We start from the raw sequence: 24,072 nt of genomic DNA, 5'->3' as shown, positions 1-24,072 counted from the left end.
GCTAACTAAATAAAGCAAAAAATTAATTATTTTACCATAACCTAATTTATGCAAAATAAATAAATAAATGTATATGCAACTGTATATGCTCTCTCGCTCTGGCAATTCAGTAATTGGTTCGCTATTATTATTATTTAAAAAAAAAGAAAAAAAAGCGAAAATATTTAAAAATATAAAATACATTTTTTTTAAGTTTTTCTTTTTTTATTCTATTTTATGTTTCTTTTTTTAGGTCTTTCATTCTCTCTTTCTTTCTTCCTGTCTAAACTCAAATTGTTTGCATTTTATTCATTTCTTTTTTTTTATTTATTTTTTTCTTTTTATATTATCATTATTATTATTATTTCAACTGTGTAAAACCAAAAATTTAATGGAATTTCTTTTCATTTAACAATCTTCCAGCGCTTGCGTTTTGTCATACGAAATCCAATTCGGAACGTGACTTGTAAATTTTACGTTCCATGGTACGTTCAAACCATTTTTTAATTTCGGCGACTATTAGCACTGAGGAGGTTAGCGAGAGCAGAAACAATATATCGTAAGCTGATAGCGATTCTGTTTGAAAGACCATTTGGAGTGGTGGAAAATAAATAACCAGCATTTGACCAATAATTGAGAAGGCTACTGCGAAAAGGAACATCCGATTCGAGGTTAGACCAATGGTGAAAACACTTTTGGTTTGTGATCGGCAGGAGAGAGCGTTAAACATATCGAAGAATACGAAACACGTAAAAGTCATTGTTGTATCGCGTTTAGTTTTGCCCAAAGATCCATCAACCATTTCTCTCTGAAATACCCACAACGTGCCCAAAATGATAATGCTGGCACTTAGCAAAACGTTCACGATTACCGATCTGGTAATCATCGGTTGTTTAACGTTGCGAGGTTTCTGCTTTAAAACATCATGATCGACCGGTTCAACTCCCAAACTTTGAGCCGGCGGCCCGTCCATTATAATGTTAATCCATAATATTTGCATAGCATTTAAAGGATTGGCTATGCCCATAAGAGTGGCCAAGGCAATCAAAGACAAAGCGGCAATCGAAGTACTCAACTGAAATCTTACGAAATTTCTTATATTATAAAATATAGCCTTGCCCTCCTCTATAGCGGCGCTGTGTAAAGTAAAAACACAAGCAATTAATAAAATTACCATCAAGTTTTGAAAATATATGGCATATTACTTACATTATGGTATGGAAATCATCAGTTACCAATATCATGTCGGCAGCCTCTTTACACACGTCCGTACCATTTTTACCCATAGCAATGCCTATGTCGGCCTTTTTCAAAGCTACGCCATCGTTTACACCGTCGCCTGTCATGCCAACAATATTGCCAGTGCGTTGCAAAGACTTGACTATAGCCAATTTATGACGTGGCGTTACACGATAAAAAACACTTACGTTATTTGCCACTTTATCCAATTGGTGTTCATTCATTTGATCGATTTCTTGGCCAGACAATGTTTGATGATGTATTGTATCGATGCCAATAAGGCTGGCTGTCGATACAAAAATTGCGAAGCGAGGAAAGTGAAAGAAATAGAGAGAGAGAGAGAGAGAGAGAGAGAAAGAGAGAGAGGGGGGGGGAGAGATAAAAGGAAAATTAAAAAACTTCAAGAAAATTTGATAATTTGATTATGTATTAACATACACTTGATTAAAAAATCAAGAAAGTTTTGTATAAAATACGATAAAACAATTATTGCATCAATGCGGAAATCGATAGAAAATATACAATAAATCTTGATTGTGTGATGTCACGAAGCTGTTGAATGTTGGAATTACCGTCGATTTGTAAAGAAATTAAAAAGGAATTAATTTGATCCATGTCATGAGTGCCATCATTATTAACCGATTGTATCTTTGATGAATTATTGTTTCGTAAGGAATTGCGCAAAGTGTGTGTGTTCAACTTTCCCTCTAAAATTATTCGATAATGTTGACACTCCCTAATAACACTGGTCGATAATTTTAATAAACAAACACTTGGAATGAATGACTAAATCAACCTAGAATTTTCCATTGATCAAGTATAAAAATATTAAAACGCTCTGAATAGTTTGAATAGATCCGGGTGTTACAAGCGGAACGATAAAACAAAACAAAATGCATAGATCAGTAGGTCATTGTATTGTGTTCGCAGTAATTATCACAGATCAAATGTTTCAAGATCGATTATGAACGCTCATTAGAGGTAACAGCCATTAATCAAAACAGTGACGAAGAGCATTTGGAAGATCAATTAAAGTATTTGTAAATCGAAATCATCGCCAGCAACTTGAAATAGACATGTATTGAGGATCCTAAAACATATTGAGTCCTTACAATTCTATTATTTAATTCATAGTCGAAGCTCCCTGGCATGTTGTAGGCTAATAGCAGGCTAATAATAGATATTACTTTGTTAGACTAAGTGTTCAGTGCTTGAAATTCGCGAAAATAGATTATTAAGAAGGTGAGAAGGTAAAAGCGCAGCAGTTCTGCTCTCCGATTTCTCTGTCTCTTTAAACTCATATAGCCCCGAGAAGTGCAAATAACTACATTATATACATATACAGTTTTATGATATGTACGGCTGCCTTTATTCATAAATATTTATTTGCCTTTATTTGTTTAATGTGGGTGTTTGTGCATGTTCAATGCAACAACAATTAAATAATTTCCTATCGATGTAAAGTATTGTCATGGAAAACTATTAATAACAATGAAAAGCTGTTCAAATATTGACTTTTTTACGATTATGAATGCAGAAAATAAATTTTAACTATGAATAATAGAAGAATAGCATAATTAATAAAATATCAATTACGCAATGGAACATGGATGTTGTCTATTTATTGTAACAGAAGCAAAAGCATTTTTACATCCATTGCTGCAGAATGGGCCCGTAAAGTATTTACATTTTTGATCAGCATCAAATGTTGAATCGGTTTAAGCATGTCCGTCTGTCCGTCTATTATAAACGCTCTCCTGGCCGCAAAAAAGAAGCTATCGACGTTAGGTTTGGCAGAAACATTGGAAGTTCCTGCACGCAGATTATCATTGAAAATGCCCCAAATCGGTCAAGGAACGTGCCTACAGTGGCACTTAAGCTAAGAACATGTCTGTTTTTCAAAAGTAATAATTAATTGAATTTTTGCTTATTACTCATATACTACTACCGCAGATAAATCTGCAAAAATTTAATTTTGTATTCAATGGGCGATGTTGTACCGCGTGTACAGAAAAGGGAAATATTTACCACACTTACCCAATATTATAGTAAATCAAAATTTAGTTTTTTTGCAATACCCTTATAGGGCGCAGACACAAGCTTCAATAACTCCCTAAAGTATGTAAACTCGCGGCCAGGTGCAACTTCGGATGGCGTCTAGGCTTGTATGCCGTATGTCCAGCTGTGGTAAACTTTTCTCCCGAAGAAATTCGAATTGATCCAAACTTTTTAAAAGACACGCCCACAACGCCTTTGCACGGCCTTTTGACAAAAACTGAGAACACTTTTGATTCCCCTCTTTTTTACGTATAAAGTGCAACACATATATTATATAAGTTTTCAGTTTTATTCTGAAAGTAGGAAAAATCTGCCGCGTCCAGTCAATATTATAGAGTATGAAAATTTTGATCTGTTCCTTTGTTTGATATAAAAGATTTGATCGCGACCGAGAATCATTTTCTTGCTTGTTTGATAATTGAACGATAAGAGTACAAAAGGACAAATTCTGTCGAAGGACAGGTATCAAGTGGAAGATAGTCGGTAAAATCTACTTCGACTTTAAGACACAAAGGTGTCTTTTCAAATTTTCCTTTCTTTTTCCTTCTTTTCCTTTAATTTTTTTAATTTATTAAATTCTTTATTTTTTATTCATTTATTTTCGTATACGCAAAGCAACATTAATTCGTTTTTCCTTCTATGATACTGATTATTTTTGTTTTTTTATCTCTTGCATGCCGTTGATGTATCCATGGGCGGAAATCCCTGACTGACACGTTAACAGAGCAGATCCGATTGCAGTTCACCTCCCTTAAATTTTAAGTGAAAGGAAAACGATAGCAAAAGGAAAACAAAGCGCAAAAAAAATTAACAGTGGTATCACATAAATAAGCGTCACCTCAACTACTACGCCAGCTATATTTTTGTTGGCTTTACGAAGTGCATGATAGCAGGAAAAAACACATAAATATTAGAGAAGTTTCTGAAAGTCCTTCTCTACTTCTTGTACAGTTTGAGAAAGAAATTGAAGAAAAGTAAACATTTCATAAAAATATTTTCCATTAAAATTAACTATGACGTGGGTTTTTTTTACAGTTTGTTCGCAACCTTGACTGTAGTATCACTACTAATTCTGCTTATTGAATATGACAGCAGCTGAACAAGTCGTGGTCTCATTTTTAAAGTTATTCATCTTTGCTTTAAGCTATATGCATTGACATAATTTTATGTGAAGACATCTTCCTTAGCGCATATTTTCCGACCAAGCCAATTAATAGGTGCAGAAATAAGTAAGATAAAATTCATGTTTACATTAAATTATACTTTTTACAAGGCTAAGTAATCGAAATATTCGCTATTATTATTATTATCTGCGGTTTTCCGTCTCTTATCGCGTAGCTTGGTAATGCCCTCGTGTTGGGAACTTCGTCATTTCGAGACGAAATAGTGATCGATCCGTTTTTGTACAACTTCAAATTGTGTGCGCGGCTGATGTCCTGAATATGATTATATCCACCCTAACCAATCTTATTCAGAAGGAGGCAGGTCTGAAGAATAATTCCCAATAGAACGAGAAGCTCTCATTCCAAAATCACCTCCTGGATTGCTTGTCGTGGAGATGAACGGACGTTTGTGAATTTTCATGCTTTCAACATGAAAATTTTACGCACAAAATCTTGCAAACCACTTTTTTCCAGTTTAATTCAGTTAAAAACAACAAGTAAGAATACTGTAGCGAGATATACTTTATCACCACTTCGCTTAACACAATTACACTTTTTAGAATAAGATTGTATATGGTGTAAGGTCGAAAAAGTGATCTGGTCCGAACCGTTTTGAATAGTGCTTTGTCCGTTGGCTAAAACAGCATATCTCGAAAATTGCAATCTGTAGATGAAACGCAAGAAAATGAGTCGGACAAAGGGACAGACAAGTTCAGATCAATCGGTATAAGAAAAGTTCTTTCGATCTCGAATCCTTCTGCGTGTTGCAAATATCCACGCTAACTGGACGTAGGGCCTTAAATGAGACCCATATCTTTACACTTTAACGTATTGCGAACGAGAGCTTGTAAACAACTAAAGCTTATATCGTAAAGACGTTATATTTAACCGAAAATTGAACGTGTCAAGTCCACTTTTGAAGAAACCCATTCCAATTTACAGAATTCATTCATACACCAATTATTAATACACACAATATATATGAATTAATTACACAAATAATGTTTCGAATGGATGCCCGGATGTCTTTTCTTTTAGTCTCGATTTAATTAAGGCATTTTAGTGCTGAGTAATAATTTTTCGACTCAATTCATTCTGTTCTTTTTAGATATCTGTTAAATACATTTACTCAAATTTATATCATGGGACAATTGAGTCTTCGTTTATAGCAAACTCTTGTATCATGCAAATCTATCTTTATTTATAGCATCAGTTGAATTTCAGGATCCAAAAAAAATTAATTGATTCACTTATCAAATTTAGTTCGCGTTCAATTATATTTTATGTATTCATATATTTATATATTTATAATAGGTTTACGTTCCTCATTTCAGCTGGTTCGAGGTTTTTAGTGACTATTTTATTTCACCTTTTGGGATCATATCGCCGAACTAATTCTGATCTTTTATCTAATTACCTAATGTAGTGTAACTTATTTTGTTTTTTTCATAATGTATGCAAAACCCAAAAGAAAGCTTCAGAGACCCTATAAAGTATATATATTCTTCAGCAACGTGAAAATCTGAATTGATTAAGCCATGCGTGTCCGTCTGTGTATCTGTCTGTCTGTGTAGTGTTTGTTGTTGGCACTCTCCTGGCCCCAAAAATGAAGATATTGACTTCAAATTTGATGGCACCATTGGAAGATTCTCAAGCAGTAACTATTGAAAATGGGTCAAATTAGTCAGTGCAATCGGTCATGCAGTGGAGCGTAAACTGATCGCAACTCCATTTTTTTAAATAAAATTTTTCAGAAATTATTAAAGTTAAATGGTTGATTTTTCCACATTTACTTCATAAAACACTCTACTCTTTACGTGCAAAAATGGGAAAGATCGACCGACCATGCCCACACAAATTTATAAGTGATTCAATTTTATTTTTTTCACCGTTTTGAAGATTTATGTCTATTTAGCATAAGTCAAACTTTTACTTTCGTCAAATGAAGATATATTATCTGCCTAAAAATGAGTTCATTGTAAGATGAATCTGGGAGACGCTGAGAGTTGGTGGTTTAAATTTTTCTTAATTATACCAGCGATACGGGTATCAAATAAAAGAATTTAGAGAATAGAATGCAAAAGACATATTGATGGGGGTGCGAGTTACGGACTCCGCCGGTCATAAATTTTTTTAGTTATATTTTTATGATCTGGTCACTTTTATCTATCGCCAATTTTTTTTTTTTTACATGTATACTCTTGGCCTTCTAACTACCCTTTATAATATTGGATAATCGGAGACCAAGTTAGAATAACTTCTTTCTGGAACGTAGATATGAAATTTGAGTTAAAGGTCTATATAGTTATGCAGAGCAGGCTTATGTCTATCGGTTGTATTATAGCAGTGAGATCAAAGTGGGCATATAAGACATATTTTACTTTTCTATTTCAAAAAAGGTAAAAGAGCTGCTGTGTATGGGACTAATGCTGTAACAGAACGCAGTTGTGAAAATTGGTTTCTGAAATTTCTGGTCGGACATATACCATTGATGCCGACTAACCATACGTTATGACTGAAACTGATCGGCACATCACGATTCGTGAGATTGCTGAAGAACGTAATTCATTCAAAACAGTTGTTAGTAATCGCATAAAAAGACTGGAAGTCGTAGAAGAACTGGATGTTTGAATTCCACATGTTTAAAAAAACAATTCATTCTTTATAACGCATTAATATTTGCGATATGCTCTAAAAACGATCCATTTTTCGGTGATGAAAAAGGGATCCTATACAAGAATTAGCAACGCAATAGATCAATGTTGGGCCGTCTCCAACAATACCAAAATCAGATACCCGCGGAGAGAGGAATTTTTTGTCAGTATTGCGAGCTTCTGCCGCAAATTAAATGAACCACTGCAACTCCGGGATTGGTCAATCGAAAAAAACCCAAGAGATTTAATGTGATCTCCAACAGTTGTATGATGAATGCCTAACTCTTCTGCAATTTCTCGACTTATTAAATATGGATTATTTTCCAATATGGATCGCAAAACATCATTATCGATCACTTTCTTGGAGGCTCAGATCCCCGGAATGAAATTTGCTAAACCATCTTTGACAAGTACGAACATTTACAATATCGAACATAGATTTTTACATGTAGCCGATGCGTTGCTACCTTTTTCGAATTCATACAAAATGCAGTGTTTAAATATCGCAAGTAAATGATGAACGGTAAAAAAGACTCCTTTTATAATATACGACAGGTAAAAAAACGAAAAAACCGCATTACTCACTAGGCCGATCTTTTTTTTATTTACAAGAAAAATTATCTGTCTATTTAAAATACGACAGAACTGTCCCCCTAACCTAATATACAACTATATATATACATTTAAAATAAATATTTTATTTCATAGTGAGAAACCGCAAGAAATTTCTGCACAATTTAATATAAAACTGCACTAAGACCAGGGGTATTTGCTTCACGATGAAGCACAATAGTGCATTTCGATTAATTTGAAGTGACGGTTCTATAAAGCAATGGCCGCTCACTTGTTGGCAATGCTTATCGCCAAAGGTGTAATTTCTAAAACCTTTATTCGATTCGATTAGTTTTGCGTATCCGTTGTAGGTCCTCGCTTTTAATTATTCACTAAATTTATTAAAATTTTTGCCATGTGTAAGGTGCAGTACTGGTTCTTTAACCTTCCTTCCTTCCATGGCACGACACACAGCAATTAGCAAAGAAAACGTAAAATGTTTATAGAAAATTGAATGTTTTTGCCGAAGAGTTTAACACGAACGTAGCCGAAGAACATATGAAATTATTTTTGCATTAATAAAGAATATAAAGTAAAATGCAGGCAACAACTACGAAAATCATGTGATGTTGTTTCGTTTATATTCTCTTTAACAAAAATAGAAAACTCATCGTAATGGTATTAGCAATAACGTACAGATGCAGACCTACTGTCGAGGTCATTTGTGAGCTACGTTTGCAAATAAAAACATGTAAGAGAATTACATTCGGGCGTCAACGAATCTTTCATACCCACCATCTTTTGAAAAAAAAAAGTGGAATTTCAATATTCGACACTGTTGAGCGGTCGCGGTCGCGGTCGCGTTTCTGTTTTTGTTCAGATGCTATAGAATTACCCATAGAAGAGGTGTGGGAATTTTTGTCGCTAGTCCATTTTAGTATGTGAATTAGTTGTCCTGTGGGTGTGCCGTCGATTCAATTTGCTTCTCGCAAGAACTTCCAAAAGTTTTTGCTAACTCTGAAGTTGCTGACAGCTTCCTTTTGTAGAGTTTTGTACAATGTTTGCAACAAACACTACACCGACTGATAAATTGACGGACAGATGGACATATTTAAATTGATGCAGACTTTGATACTGATGATGAAGTATGTATACAATAAAGTATTTTGCTGTGTGAAGCTAACGTTTTGACAAAATGAATATATTTTCATCTTTTGGCGGTGAGTACAAAAAAAAAAGAAAAAATGAAAACATTTATAAAAAAAATTTACAATTGAAGTCAAAAATGATGATTGAGTAGCTGTTTAAATATTAACTTAAAAACATACATTCACATTTATTCATATATTACAAAAGCGAATGGAATTTGCGGTAAACATACATTAAAAAAAAAATGTTAAAAAAAATTTAAATTAAAAATATTAAAATTATATTCAGTCGTGACCGAATCTTTTATACACGTCACCGTGATCCTAAACAAGACAACATATGTTAAAAAATTACAGTTTCGTGCTTTATAAAATGGAGTAGGCGCGGCCGATTTTTTCCATTCTCAAAGACGAATTTTGTGCCGCATAGGCTTGCAGGCGTTGTAGATATGTACTTGGAAAAGTTTAAGTCCCTTCCGAAACCTTTTGCAAATTTGTTTCACTAATGGGAGAATGTTTACCACAGATACAAAAAAAGTTGAATAGACGAACAGATGGACATGCAAACATGCTTAGGCCATTCCAAATTTTGAATCTGGCCATGTCTTTGTACATTTCATGGGGGTTTTCAAGTTTGTTTCTTCGTCTTATGAAGATATTTAAAAAAAAAAAAAAAAATTAAATTTTGATACACTATAATATTGAGTAGGTGTGGGGAATTTTTTCCATTTTTTTACGATTACTATAGTATCGCCCGTAGAATATGCGTTGTAATTTTTGTACCTTTACCTGCTACAGTTTAGAAGTAATGGACAAGAAACATTTTTTTTCCCTTTTGAAAAACAGAAGTGTTCTCAGTTTACGTGGTACTGTGGGCGTGTACTTTCAATATCTACCTGTTTGTCAGACCTTCCACTGTTTCTGCTAACTTTGACGTCGATAGCCTCAGTTTCGCGGCTCGGAGAATGTTCACAACAGACAGCGCACAGGCGAACAGACAAATCGACGGAGACGCTTAAATTAATTCGGAAGTTCATATATACTTCTTGTGAGGTCTCTGAAGCTCTCTTGTGGGCGGTGCAAATGTTTTGTCAAAATGAAAGGTATCGAACAGACGGACATGCTTAAATCGTTCTAGAATTTGATGCTGATCAAGAGTACACATGCTTTACGGAGTGACACTTCTGATGCTTCGTTGTCGGCAAGCGTTGCAAGCGTTTTGACAAAGCGGACACACTTTTCATCCTTCGATGATGGGTATAATAGAAATAACAAAGAAATTTTATTCAGCTAAATGAGAATATTATAAGAATAACCGTTAACTGTTGCACAATAGGTGATCAATATATCAATGGTATTTCGCATCGTGTATACAGCATATTGTTCGTATCTTAAATTATACTTTCACCCGATTAAATAACACTATCAGCCTGAAAACCAAAATTGTGCAGTTCTCATTGCAAACATTCGAAGACTTTGAGATCGCAATGTCATTAGATCGAATGGAAGATAGACGAGCAACAATAATCGGCTAAGAATGCATATATTTGTACATAAATGGTTCCTTGATGCCTTTGGTTAAATTGACAATTCGATGCAGGCTCATTTCGATATTAACGAACACAGTTTAACTTAAAACAGCATCAGTCTGACGAGAATGAAAAGAGAAGGGTTGAAGCTTCTTCTATTCTATTGTATTCTATCTAGACAAAGTTCCGACATCGCGACTATGATCCCCAGGAAGATGAATGAGAAATATATCGATATCGTTCTTTAAACCGATCAAGACATATATGCGCCTATGCATCGATATTACGATGTCTTCCGTGCATATCTTTATGGCATTTGGCAAATGTAATATATACCCTACGGTACATATGAAAATTTAATTTGGTGTTTTTAGTAAAAATTGGCGGTTTACAACAATTTCCAATTAAAATTTAATTTATTTTTACATACATTTCAAACGCATTCTTTTTTTTTTTTTTGTTAAATTAATTAAATTCGAACGAGTTTTACTGAAATAGCTTTCTACGATTTATGAAATGTAAAAAACAGGAAATTCTCTTTTTGTGTAAAAAGAAAAAAAAAAAAAAGAAAAGTAATCTTGAATGTCAATTATTCTTCCGCATAATTAAATTTTAATGGCTTTTTTCGCCACTTTTCGTCATCAAACACTGAGAGCATATTAACTTTTTCATTTCTTTCGCAGAACGCAAAAATAAGCTTGAAAAGCTTAATAAAATAAATATAACGCGGTAACGTTGAACGTTATCCACTCGTCTATCCACTCTTTCATTTTGCCGGTCTGACAATCGATTTATTCACCTGTTTGATTTACAAGCAGATTTTCACAGATGAAGTGTGTGAATTGTGTTAAGCCTGCTTACAAAGTTCACTCCCAATGGCCGGAACAGAAGAAACTTAAATCATTTCAAAAATATATAGGCAGAAATTTCCATAAATTCTTTTAATAATCTAGATAATACATCAGATGATCGATCACTATGAAATTTTCATAAATATATAGTTATCAGCCATCTACGACGTAGAGGATTACGAATAAGCAAACGTTTACATTATGAATTTCTCCTTTCGATTTGCTTACATAGTGGATACTCAAGATTCGTTTCTTGCTAGTTGGTTTTTACTTGCTTTCGCTTCTAAGCATTTAAAAGCTTTATGAAAACAAAAAGAACGCAGGATAATTTTTAATATATCCAGCACCGTCATCACCAATGCCTTTTGTTGTTATTTAGAGCAACACAAAGGAAGACATTTTCTAACGTCATTTCATATCAAAATGCGCTTTTTTATTTTTTTTTTTTTTTATTCAGTCACTTGCATCTACATGGAGAATGGTTTTGTAGTCATGTGTAATAGAAAAAAAGTAAGAACTCCAAGAGTTATTGTTTTATGCTTAAATATGTAAAGAATAGAAAACAAAAAAAAAAAAAAAAAAAAAAAAAAAACGAAAATAAAAAAAAAGAGAAGAGAAGGAGAGAAAAACATGCGGCATAATTGTTAATATGAAGAAAATATAAACAACACAAAAGGCTCTCTAGTGAAGTGACGACAGCTTCGTAGCCATCATTGCCACAGCTTCTGCACTAGTTGCTGCACATTACTGGCACTCCATTCGTTTAAATGAATCATGGGGAAAAAAGTTCTGAAAGCAAGAAAAACAAAAACGCTGCTATACGTATGTGATAGAGGCATCAAGTAACAACAGCAACACCAGCCTTCACATCTACGTATTTGAAGTTAGAGAGTAAAAAAAAGAAAAAAGAAAAATTTACAGAGCAGTCAGCATGAACATTTGAAAATGTGAAGAAATTTGTATAAATGTGATACGACGAAATTTTTTATCCAACTTTTAGAGAATGATTTGCAAAAAACCCCCCATATGCTACAAGTTCTCTTAACCGATTTTTATGCGATTACTATACTTTCTGTATCCACCGTGTGTTAAGTTTGCCAAAAGTCTGTAGTGCTTAAGAACATACATAGAAGACTTTATAAACTGTATAAATATATAATTATCTTGAAGAGAGGAATTAATTTAATCATATCGGCCTGAAGGTATGTCTGTCTGCTGTCTCTATGTTAAAATAACGGTTACAAATTTTAACAAAGTTTTCATGTCTGTTCATTTCAAATGTCATTTTCTTATAAATTCTCGTGATATTCAGTTCGAAAAACCAAAGCAAAACTTTCGTGCACTTTCATATATCCGATCCGATCATACTTCATGGTCCCGGTGACAATACTATGTACTAAAATCAACTTTTCTGTCCATTCAAAAAGAGTCACGTCAATGTCCACTTTTCCTTTGGTATAACAATCAAATAAAATGGCTTCCAGCACAAAATGCCACAAGATAAATGTGAACACACACACAGTAAAATAGACCGGACGTCACGCGGTGGTGGATTACATTTTTCATAACAATTTTCTCGGTATGGGTATTAAATAAGAAAGCTGGGAATGTAGAATGCGTATTTTGACAGACAAAAAGGTTAAAAAAAAATGCAGGTAAGAATATTATAATCGGACAAAGCCGGCCTTTAGATACCCTCACAGCGCAATTCTTCGTTTATTTTCATAACCGAATACTTGTATTTTGCGATCTACGTTTAAGGTCTTATAACATAATCTTCGTCGAAAAGTATAAAAAATTGGATTTTGTCGTCATATAAAGGCACTTCATGTGGAATGGGGCCGAAAATTGGACCTACGTAGTCCAGCTATGGTTTAATTATTCTCTATTTAATTATTGTTTATATGTTTTGTAAAGAATGGATTTAAAGGCTGCTGGATAACTTAGATCACATGCTCGCCTTTATTGAAGACTCCGGTATAGTTAATTTCTACGTCAAATTACAATCATGGACCAGATTTTATTATAAAATATTTGGTTTAGCTTTCGTTCGTTAGGTCTTATAGAGGAAAGGGGTCCATAAAATAGCCCTTCAAAATAGCGACTACTATTATGGAGCAATTTTCACAGCGTTTTCCCATATAAAAACCTAACTTTCTTAGGAACTGCTATGTAAGAGGGTGGTTCGAAACGTTACTCCATCTGATCTAAATTTGTCATGCCAACTTATTACGCCGGAATATGATTATTTAGGGTTTTTAGGAGAAGCTTTGAAAGTTGCAACGCTTTTTTCAATGTCATAAAAATGGTCGTACCTAATCCATTTTCAATAGCGTATGTCCCTAAGCCAAAACTTGTGAGTGTAATGAATTTCATTAAAATATCTTAAAAATTGTGAGGTTGAACACAAATATACGAGATGGACAGATGGGCAGACAAGCACAGAATGTGACACAAAAATGGTGAATAAAATTTGTTTAGTCGTTACTGAACAGAGTTCAGTCCGGAGTTGGTCGAGCAAATAAAAGAACCCAAAATTAAATCTCTTATTTAAAGGACATTCTGCCTATCGCGAATTATCGTCATCAACTCATTTCAATCAATTACTAAACAATTTCATCTAAAAATTTTAAACAGATTCCGTGAACCGATTTAAATTAATAGCGAAGCAATGTACCTAGATTGTATTTTCGCACTGCGATCTAGAATCTACTGCTTTCAATTTTTCGCCAATTTTTCCATTCCCTTCCATTTCTTAAATTAAAAAAAAAAAAAAGACGGATATAAACATAACTTCACTAAAAGATTTCAATGCCATACCAAGGATTGTATTCTTTAAAAGTCACAACTACAAAAAAAAAAAAAAAAAAAAATGGAAAGTTAGGAACGGATATATGTTGAAAGCTTTTATATTCACTGAACCCTTAAGGAATGAAAGAAGAGGATTAAAGAAGAGCATGGCGAGCAACTTTTATTTGCCATTTCTATCTTTTACGTTGTCTACGTATGTACAACGCTGGATAATTATAAGGTTCTTTTTCTTTCGTTTTCCTCCAAAGGAGATCTCGCGAATCTTTCATTACACTTTGCATTGGAACCTCTTACTTCCTATGAAGTGAATGTATTTGAAGATAAACTTCAAAATTAAAAATTTTTTATGTATTGATAATAAACGTGTGTTACCCATCGACACGGCTTGAATTTACCCAACAACTTTATTAAAGAAATTAGAAAGAAATGCTTTGCACAATAAAGCATTTAAAGTGGCATCCTTGAGTTAAGCCATCAAGTTTCATACAAACATCAACATAATGCTATAAAAAGGGAAGTCAAGTTTTTTTGTTTAATTTCTTTCGCAGTTTTTGTGAAATGAAAAAAGAACGGAGAGGAAAAACTAGACAAAGGAGACGCTCGAAGTGCACAACATGAAATACTAGGAAACTAGCAATCAGAATATTTACGGCATTCTTTGTTTATTATGGAAATAATTATTTCTTTCTTTTTTGTTTTTTTTTTTTTTAAGTTTAGTCTTACAGAGCTCTTTGAAGGTTACAAGTGAACTAGAGTAGATGTTAACATTGTTTAAGGCAGACTGGCAAATTTTTAATACATCTTAACTCGAAGAGATTGCTAGTGGCTTGAATGCCTTGAAAGCTTTTTTTTTTTTTTTTTTTTTTTTTTTGTTTAACATGTTTTCTATTATCTTTTAATGCTGACTTGTAATTAGTAGCAACCAATGACACCGTGACTGCAAGCACATTTGCAGTTGTAACTTATGATTCTCGTTTAAATGTGCAAAGGAAATTGTACGAGAATGTAGAAGAAATGTTACGATTTATACACAAAACACCTTTTATTGGTTTTCTAATTAAAAGCAATCTTATATGTGTGCATATGGAAGGTAAGAGGTTGCAACTAGCTGGGAGAAATGACTATAAACGCTCATTGGTTGCATAAATAAGGTCATTCAGGCATTGGTGCAAAGTATTTATATGAAGTAAGGTAGGAACATATGTTATGCTTACATATGCGTTTAAAAGGCATGTATGACAACCTAAGCGAAGGTTTTACAAGAAAAAGTTTACCTACCTATTCGACTTTACTAACTTGCGCTGAAATGAGAAACTTTCGTTTAGTTAGAATTGTAGCATTGTCCACTTGAGTCGTACAAATGGTATATAAATGAACGATACTTGGTTGGCTTATATGTACACGATATGCGATTAACTTGCTCTTATCTGATCTTTATGACGTGGGTATTCATCAATAAGCAATATCTGCGAATCATATGCTACGTAAACTATACCTCCGTAGATCGCGATGGCAGCAACTTATAAGTCCCCGGATATGTTAAATATGCATACAATGTGCATACGCGTAAGCAAAAGCCCTACGAAGTGTATATATTCGTGATTAGTATAAAATTCTGACTTGAGTTAGCCAAGTTCATCAGATCAGTTCATCTGTGTTCCTGTATTTAAAAAGCATGCAACCGGTTGCAAAAATGAAGATATAGGCTGCAAGTGCAAGCTTTCACGTGCAGGTTCGTACTGAAGATGAGACAAATCGTTCGTGCACTCGCAGTGCATGATAAACTTATTGATGAATAAACAACATATACATATAAGGATAAAAACTTCCACTTTCTATAGTACAGGTACAGAAAGAACTTTCGAAAAAGTGAAAAATGATTTTTTTCTTGTAATTGACAATGTTATTGTTTCTGTTTATCCTAAAAATATGTTATAAATGTGGAAACTCTACAGGGCAACTAAAAGCGAGCCATAACGTTTAGGAAGTTTGCCTTTCATTATTAAAAGAGCGAATGTATTTGTTTTGTACATCGGAGACAACAGAATGTGCAGAAAATTTGGTTAGCGGAAATAAAGGCAGCGATTAAGTGAAGTCTGTTTATATTTCTGTTTGTTTACCATTACAAATTAGAAATTTTGCGGGGAAAAACAAAATTGGTGTAAAATATTTTCTTGTCACTTTGGTTGGGTTAACCCGAAACTTCAGTCAAATAGATCTGGTCCTAATTAACAAAAAATTCATTGATTTCTTTTTTGCTTTTCAGATGATTGTTTAAAGCTTTAGATTCTATCCGAGATTTGTGTATTGAGATCTCGATGTCGAGCGCAACAAATCGGTTAAGTGAGCTCAACTGCTGGCTCTCCTGTACCACAAGTAATATCATTATATGCGATTGCGATTGAATCTTTTACATCATTGTTACCGCTACCGTCGACCTCGCTGTAACTAATGTGATCTTTCTGTGTTTTTATCCTGGCAGATCAACAAGTCGATGGCGACCGGACACTGCGTCAAAAGAAACTCGATTATCTCTCGATTTATTTTTTCAATCTTATGCTTCTAATCACTTATGGGTAAAAGTTAAGCTAGAATTAATATAAATAAATTGAAAAGTTAAAAAGAAAAATTATATTAAATTCATTTATCACTCAGCGCTGACAACAATCATGCTGACAATAGGAAAAAGGAAATTATATTCTTGGCTGTGGTCGAAATTTCTGCGCCCACTAACTTCATCTTACCAAAAGAATGTCGAAGCGAATAAGATCCCGGTATTCTATAAACATAGGTGGACATGGCCAATTTTTTCAGGTACTTAGGGATCACTTAGAAAATGTACTGGCAAGTATTTAGCATTGAGTTTATCGTAGCTTATCAGCAAAAGAGTCCATCTTTCAACCTTTCAACCTGCGTAGAAGAACTTTCGATGTTTTTGCCAGAACTTAAGGTTGATATCATTATTTTTGCGACCAAGACTTTGTTCACCATCCACTTTACAGAAACAGATGAACAGATCGGCGGACACGTTTGGATCGAATTAAAATTTTAAAGTAATAGAGTAGTCGTCGTGCAGATACTCAATAGAATCGCTGCAGCTTACTTGTGAGCTTGTTTTAAAAATTCGGGCGTGCTTGGGGCGCGCAACAATTTTCAAAAATTTGTATAATCTGTTAAGCTGATAATGATGGCCCAAGATTTACCCTAAGACGAATATGATTTTTTTTTTGGTACAAAAGTTGTTTAAGTATTGGAAAATGAATAAAATGCCACAAATTGCGTCTCTGCAGTTAATGAAAATATTTAAGAGTAATGCTGCAACAATATAAACATAAATCATAATTATTTTCATGCATCAAAGCGTTCATTCATTTTGTGAGGTTAACGATAAGAAAAATGGAGAAAAAAAGCAAAATTAAGGATAACAGAAAATTGAAATGTCAGTAAAGAGAGGAAAAAGTAAACAATACGAGTTTTTTCTTTTTTTGCGGCCCTTAAAGCTTAATGTGTGCAATGTGTCATTTAAAGATAACCTGCCAGCCAAGCAAACGAAACAATGCACATAAATAGAGAAAAGGAAAGATTAGAGAAAAAAAAAAAAAAAAAAAAAAAAAGAGAAGAAGAGAAGAGAATACCACACAAACCGCTTATAATTTGTCTGCACGACGACAGGCATTAAATCCAAAATATAACAATTCAATCTACGCAGCATTTTTCTACTCGTTTAGTTGATTTTGTAGTTTTGTGTTGTGGGTTTAATTGCATTGCCTTGTAGTCAACGTATAATCTTCCGTATTATATTGTATGCCTCCGATTTTGCAATGATTTATACGTTTTAGAAAAACGTCGATGTACACTGATTGTATTAATTGGTTTGCGAAATCCACAAAATTCCCAATTTAATCTAGCGACCTGAGCAAAACGTTCTATTTCAAATGAGATAAGTTTTTAATACAAAAAGTTATAAATTTTTTCCTTTTTATTATTGTTAATTACAGGTATGTCAGCCAGCTGGCCGGTTGAAACTATTTTTACATCAACCATTTATATGACTATAGGTAATATTTCGACAATATCCAGTGTCTCTTATAAACCGGAAGTTTAAATTTTTGCGTCAGCACACACCGTGTGTGTAATAAATTACTTTGCAGCTTTAGGATATATTTGATCAATGTATTCCATGAACATTTGTAAGGGATTGTCAATGACAACTTTTTTTTACCCTACACCACTTCTGCTATAAGGGTATATTAAGTTTGTGCGGACGTATATAGCTCACGGGAGGGCTTAAGTCATACCCATCGTTTATCATACCGATCAATTCAGAATCACTTTCTGTCCACCTGTGGTCTGTCCATGTATATTTTTGTTCCTTTTACAGATCAAAATTTTTAAGTTATTTTGATGAAATTTGATGCACTGAAGTGCTTTGACCCACGGACGAACGCGATTGCAAATGGTTCGGATCGGTCCACTTTTCCGACTACTCCTCATACATCTTTTTTTTATTTGGAAAAGTCGCTGTATGAGCGCACTCGAATAAATCCAATCCCAGAAAAACAAAACCAATTGGCTTTAGAAAGTTAACGCTTTAGAAACCAAATTGCTTTTTAATATGTCGCAGTGAAAATTAACTCGATGATAGTAATTTGATATAAAAATTGACTGTACCCAATTTGCACCATTCAGGTTCATTTTTTGTATTCTACTCCATATGAGGATTCCCAAGCAAGAAAATATCATTTTTAGTATAAAGATAAGATTTTTGACGAGAAAATTAATTTTGTTAAATTTGTGCCCCCTTGTATATAAAAGCACCAACGAAAAGTATGCCTTTAAAGGGGAAAAAGATATAATTTTTGATATTTTGTCAGTTAAATAAGTGAAGAATTCTTTTAAGCGAAATTATGTAGTAAGGTATTTAACAGCCGTACCCAATTATAATGTTCTACCTTTCTTCTATTATTTTTGCTAAAGTCGTTTAGGAAACGTGGAAGCTTCTCGCAACGAGTTTGTGGACCTTTTAACACCAAATTCTAGGTTAATATACTATACTATACTATGGTCTATAAATTTTAGTATTCATGATACCTTGGACATATACATTTTCACCTTTTATGTGATCATAGCCGGGAGATAGAGTACTGTTTGCTTTCTGGTAATAGTAAATTAGCCTGCATAAAATTTTATGTATACATAAAATTATTCTAACTTTTAATGTGTAATTATAATTTTGTACAATAAAATGCCGTCTTATGCTAATTCTACGCAACCATCTACAACCTAAACATATGCTATAGCATTAATATTAATTTCACCCAAATGTATACATCGAAAAAATTTCACAAATTCAAAGCTGCTTTATTACAGTAATCACTTATATTAAGTTTATTAACGTTTCGATTTTTGGCTAATAGGCATCAATTTAATGAGGTTTAATGAAAATGAGCAGCGCATTTCAATGTCTTAAGTCATATTACGGTTGAATGGGTTCTCCTTGGTATCCTTACCAAATCATAAAGTGCATAATTTATAACGCCAAACGGCAGTTTAAGGCTGTTAACGGCTGTAATCAGCTTTATTGTTGTCAAACACATAACCAAATTGAACAACATAAAGGACGAGTAATAAGCAGATGTTTACATACAAATTGATGAGTTACAAATTTATGAGTATGATCATTAAACTGTAGCCTCAAGATATTATAAGATATATATTTATTTCGGCACACCCACACAAACCCGCACACACACACACATATATATATACATATACTGTTACTGAATTCAAGTTACTTTTCGTCTTGTTTGCTTATGCTTCTATAGATTATTAAATGAAGTTTCCTTTCCAAAAAAAAAAAAAAAAAAAAAAAACGAAAGAAAAAAAATTATATGTACAGTCTAGACTTTTTATAACGCAAAGAATGCTAAGGATGAAGTTTTTTCATGGTTTTGCACTGTTTAGGAGCAAATTACTTGAAGATTTGATTACCAAAGTTAAGATAAATGAGTTTCTTTCTTTGCCTTTTTTTTTTTTTTTAAGGGCAAATCGTATTTTAGAGTGTTTCGGACAGATTGCACAAATATTTAAAAGCTTGAATTTAATTAAGTATAAAAGTTCCACAGAAAGCACCGCAAGGCAATTAAATGCATTTAAAGAGAAAAACATACCAACTCTGCACTGTTGGCCGAAAAATGAGTACAAATCTTTATCATGATAAATATGCAAATTGCAAGAAAATAGTCAGTGCTTTCGAAAAAGAATGGTAATAAAGTTTTTAAATTTATAACGAAACTAGCTTTAACATAAGCTTTATAGTTCAAAAGGCTATGAAAGTTCATTTAACAAAAATCTGCCACAAGACTGAACATTTTGCATATTAACGGGAAAACAAATTTATATACAACAAACGTTGTATGTCAAAATTTACCCGAACTTTATTAAACAGTAAAAATTAATTGATTCATTTAACATAATAATGAAAAAAAGCAGAAAAAATTAAATTTTTCGCTCCTATTTGCCAGGATTTAATTGAAGAAGACATTTATTTGTTTTGTTAAATTAAATTGGTGAACAAGAAAATACGCAAGAAAGCACAATTAATTATCCTGGTTTAGTAAAGTTACTCATAGAACGATTTTTCAAAATAAGGCTATATATAGGAAGTAATCGAAATAGTGCCCCCGTTCGTCCTTGGGTCAAAGCAAGCCAGTGCACCATATTTCATCAAAGTATCTGAAAAATTTCGACTTGTACGTTGAACACAAGAAAACAAGGTGGACGAAGGGACGGACAGACAATCTTCTGGATGTTGATGAACTCAATACATACTTATACCAAAAGTGGTGTACTGTATAAAAGCGCATTTTATTGAAATTCTTAACTGTCGATATCAGTAAAAATTTTGAAGCAAAAGTAAGAAAATGAGGAAAATATTGTGCCTACGAACAATTTTGAAGCGAAATTGCTGCCGATTCCATTTACAAAGGCTTTTTCTTCACTGGCGCATATGTGCAAATCATATGAAGAATCAAAGGAAAGTTAAAATTTTTTTATTTTCGATATATCTTTCCATGACAGGTAGAAACAAGTCACACATTAAAAGAAAACTATGTACCGCATATGTATCGGAAATGATTTGCGAAATTTCGATGCCGAACATTTTTTATGTCCAAGATTTACTGATGATATCATATAATATCACCACTTCAATCGGTCCTGAGCACTATTAGACGTTTACCCAGAGTGGAAATAATCTCGGCATAAACGGATTCATAAATTTAATGCCTGGCCGTGGAAAAATGTTAGCTAAAAAAATTTATTGGAACTAAATCAAAGTTGGTAATTAACTACTCGATCGCCTTTCCGTTGTTTTTAAGCAGATAATTACAAGAAAACGGTCATCGTCAAAGTAAAAGAATGCAAAACCCGAAGAAGGACATGCTTCGTACAAATAGAGAAAGTTTCAAGGGCAACGCTAATCTACATGGCGTTTTATTATCGTCGTAGTTCAGATCTTGTCACTTCCGACATATTAATCGGTTGCAACGCCGCACAAAAATTTGGACAAGAAAATTACAGGTCTTTAGAAGTTCCCAAAAACGATGTGGAAGATTCCCGGGAGAATTCACATTAAGAACTTGGGAGTTTGAAGAAAAAGAGATAATGAAACCTGTGGAGAAAAGTCATTGGATTCAGTCCCCACATGTTGTAAAATATAAGGAGGATACGGAACATGGAACCAAATTACAAATAATTTGTAAAAGTGAGTTGTTGACGGCATCGATCAGCTTGATAAAATCTTCGATGAAATACTTAAAGATCTAAGAATAGATTTAGAAAAACATTTTAAATAGTTTGTAAACTTCCAAACTATCAGTGATACACCGAACTATGCCACCTTTTAATGAATTTCTCAGGTTAAAGAAAAAGTTTTTTTTACCGAAAAACTTAATTGAAAAAGGTGCAAATATAAATTATATCTCTGGAGAAAAGCCTACTTCAATCATGACCCTTTGGATAATGAAAAATATTTTCAGCACATTATCCACAATTTGTACACTCACCGTCAGCACGGAAGGACGAAGGATATTCAGTTTGTTCAAACGTTTGCAATCGGAAGCCGTTTAATATGAAATTTTGAATCGGTTTAAGCGGATTCGCTTCCTTGTCTGCCCATTCCTATGATTAACGTCTGTGGTAACATTGGTAATTCTTTCATGCAGATTGATATTGAAATCAGGTAAAGAACACACAATGTAAAATCAGGACACTGTTATTTGTAAAAATATTGCATTTTTTTCTCATGACCCATGTATCCCAAAATAGATGAAGCGGCAAAAATTTCTAGGTCTATTCGCGTACAGCATCGTACGGCACCTGTACAAAAATGGAAATAATCGTCCAAAAGAGAAGAGTATCGAAATTTTCTTCTTTCCGAATATACTGAGATTTGACCACATCTAAATTTAATTTTCTTACTCGTTTTCAAAGGCTTTAAAATGTAAAAGGATAAGCAAAGTCAACAATGCATAGCATATACATATATATATATACGGCCAAGAGAATAACACAAGTCCACCCAAAACTAACCAACAAACCAGCACACGAAGGCTCACAAGCTCACAATCTGTGGTTAATTATTTGAGTAACCAAAGACTTGACGTTGATTTCAAAACCAAGAGATGACGATGACGATAATGTTAAATGTTGAATGCTATTTGTTAAACTTCTATCATAGAGTCGGTAGATCTCCCATAAAGCTGATGGTTGCTGTTTTTGCCCTTGAGTATAGAGCCAAATAATCATGCAACACATATGTATAACGCATACAATTATATAAACTTATCTTTATTGCAAGCATGATGTTGTGGCAAAACAGTTTAAATGCATGTTGATGTGATATGACAACAGTAACAACAACAAAAGCGACAACAGCAGCAATCTGGGTAATAAATGTTGCGTTGTAAGGCTAGAGAAAGGAATTAAAGCAAAATGTGTATCACGATTGTTGGTCTGGTGTCTATGTTGTTTGAAATTCAATGAATTGGAAAAACGGGTGATACGGTCTACGTCTCAGTATAAAAGGAATTGTACATGTAAAAAAAAAAAAAAAAAAAAGATGCGTAGAAACTTGGAAACAAAAAATGTTCCTCCTATGAAGGAGGGACATATAAAAAATTAAAAGTTTTCTAAACACTTCTCTGAGGCTTACGAAGCTTTTGCCGACGACGAATGATACGAATACAAGCAAATTAAGTGTAGCGTACTTCCTTGCGCAAAGCATACGTATTGAAAAAAAAAAAATTTATAGGGGGCTTATGAACAATCCGAGGCATAAAAAAAAATTGAGGCCGAACGTCAGGAGAAGAGAATTTCGCATATGTATACCCGCACTTACCGATAGCCATTGCCGTCTCTTGCGCATCGCCGGTCACCATTTTCACTCTCACCCCGCTCTGCATCAACAATTCTATTGACTCCCTGACCAGTGGCCGAGGTGGGTCTGTGATGCCTACTAGACCGCAGTAAATTAAATCTTGCAAACTTTTACCCTTAGCCAAAGCCAAGACACGCAAACCTTTACGCCCAATTTCATAAGCCTCAGCCAAAAATTCTGCTTCATTTTGCTTAGTCAAGGGAACTGTTTGGCCACCGTATTGATATTTAGTACATTGCGGTAGTAACATATCCAAAGCTCCTTTGGCGAAGAATATCTCTTCTTTGTTGTTATTATATTTGTGTATGCACTTGACAGCCATCATTTTTTGTTCAGATGAGAAGGGGTACTCTTGTATGCGTACATAATTTTCGGCTGTGGCGTACATGCCATTTTTCATAGCGGCCGCTATCAAAGCACCTTCCGTTGGCTGACCCAACAACACACCGTTCTGTATGTAAGCATTATTACAAACGGCGCCAATTTCCAAAAGATTAGTAATATTTGTTTTGGCCATTTCCACATTGTTGCAATTTCGTATATGAATTTCCCCTTGATCATTGTAGCCAGCACCTGTAACATCAGCCATGTATCCGTCGCTTGTGATAATAACAGTAACAGTCATTTCATTTTTGGTTAGCGTTCCTGT

The 24,072-nt window shown here is 33.8% G+C and overlaps 1 protein-coding gene across 3 annotated transcripts in view; it reads right to left on the bottom strand.

Annotated features, from left to right (window-relative positions):
* Positions 1-331: 331 nt before the first annotated feature.
* LOC119631285 (calcium-transporting ATPase type 2C member 1) overlaps positions 332-24,072 on the bottom strand; it is a 156,440-nt gene continuing 132,699 nt past the window's right edge. For 2 of the 3 annotated variants that reach the window (XM_038023356.1, XM_038023358.1), the window contains exons 3-5: positions 23,385-24,072; positions 1,189-1,504; positions 332-1,115 (exon numbers count right to left, since the gene is read on the bottom strand). In XM_038023356.1, the coding sequence (XP_037879284.1) occupies positions 416-1,115; positions 1,189-1,504; positions 23,385-24,072 (1,704 nt within the window). In that variant the 3' untranslated portion in view covers positions 332-415. The remainder of the gene's footprint in view (positions 1,116-1,188; positions 1,505-23,384) is intronic. The other variant, XM_038023357.1, reaches the window with a different exon arrangement.

The sequence above is a fragment of the Glossina fuscipes genome, unplaced genomic scaffold (assembly GCF_014805625.2).
Source record: "Glossina fuscipes isolate IAEA_lab_2018 unplaced genomic scaffold, Yale_Gfus_2 1, whole genome shotgun sequence".
NCBI lineage: Eukaryota > Metazoa > Arthropoda > Insecta > Diptera > Glossinidae > Glossina > Glossina fuscipes.
The sequence above is the reverse complement of the archived record's forward strand: the minus strand, read 5'-3'. Positions and strand labels throughout refer to the sequence as shown.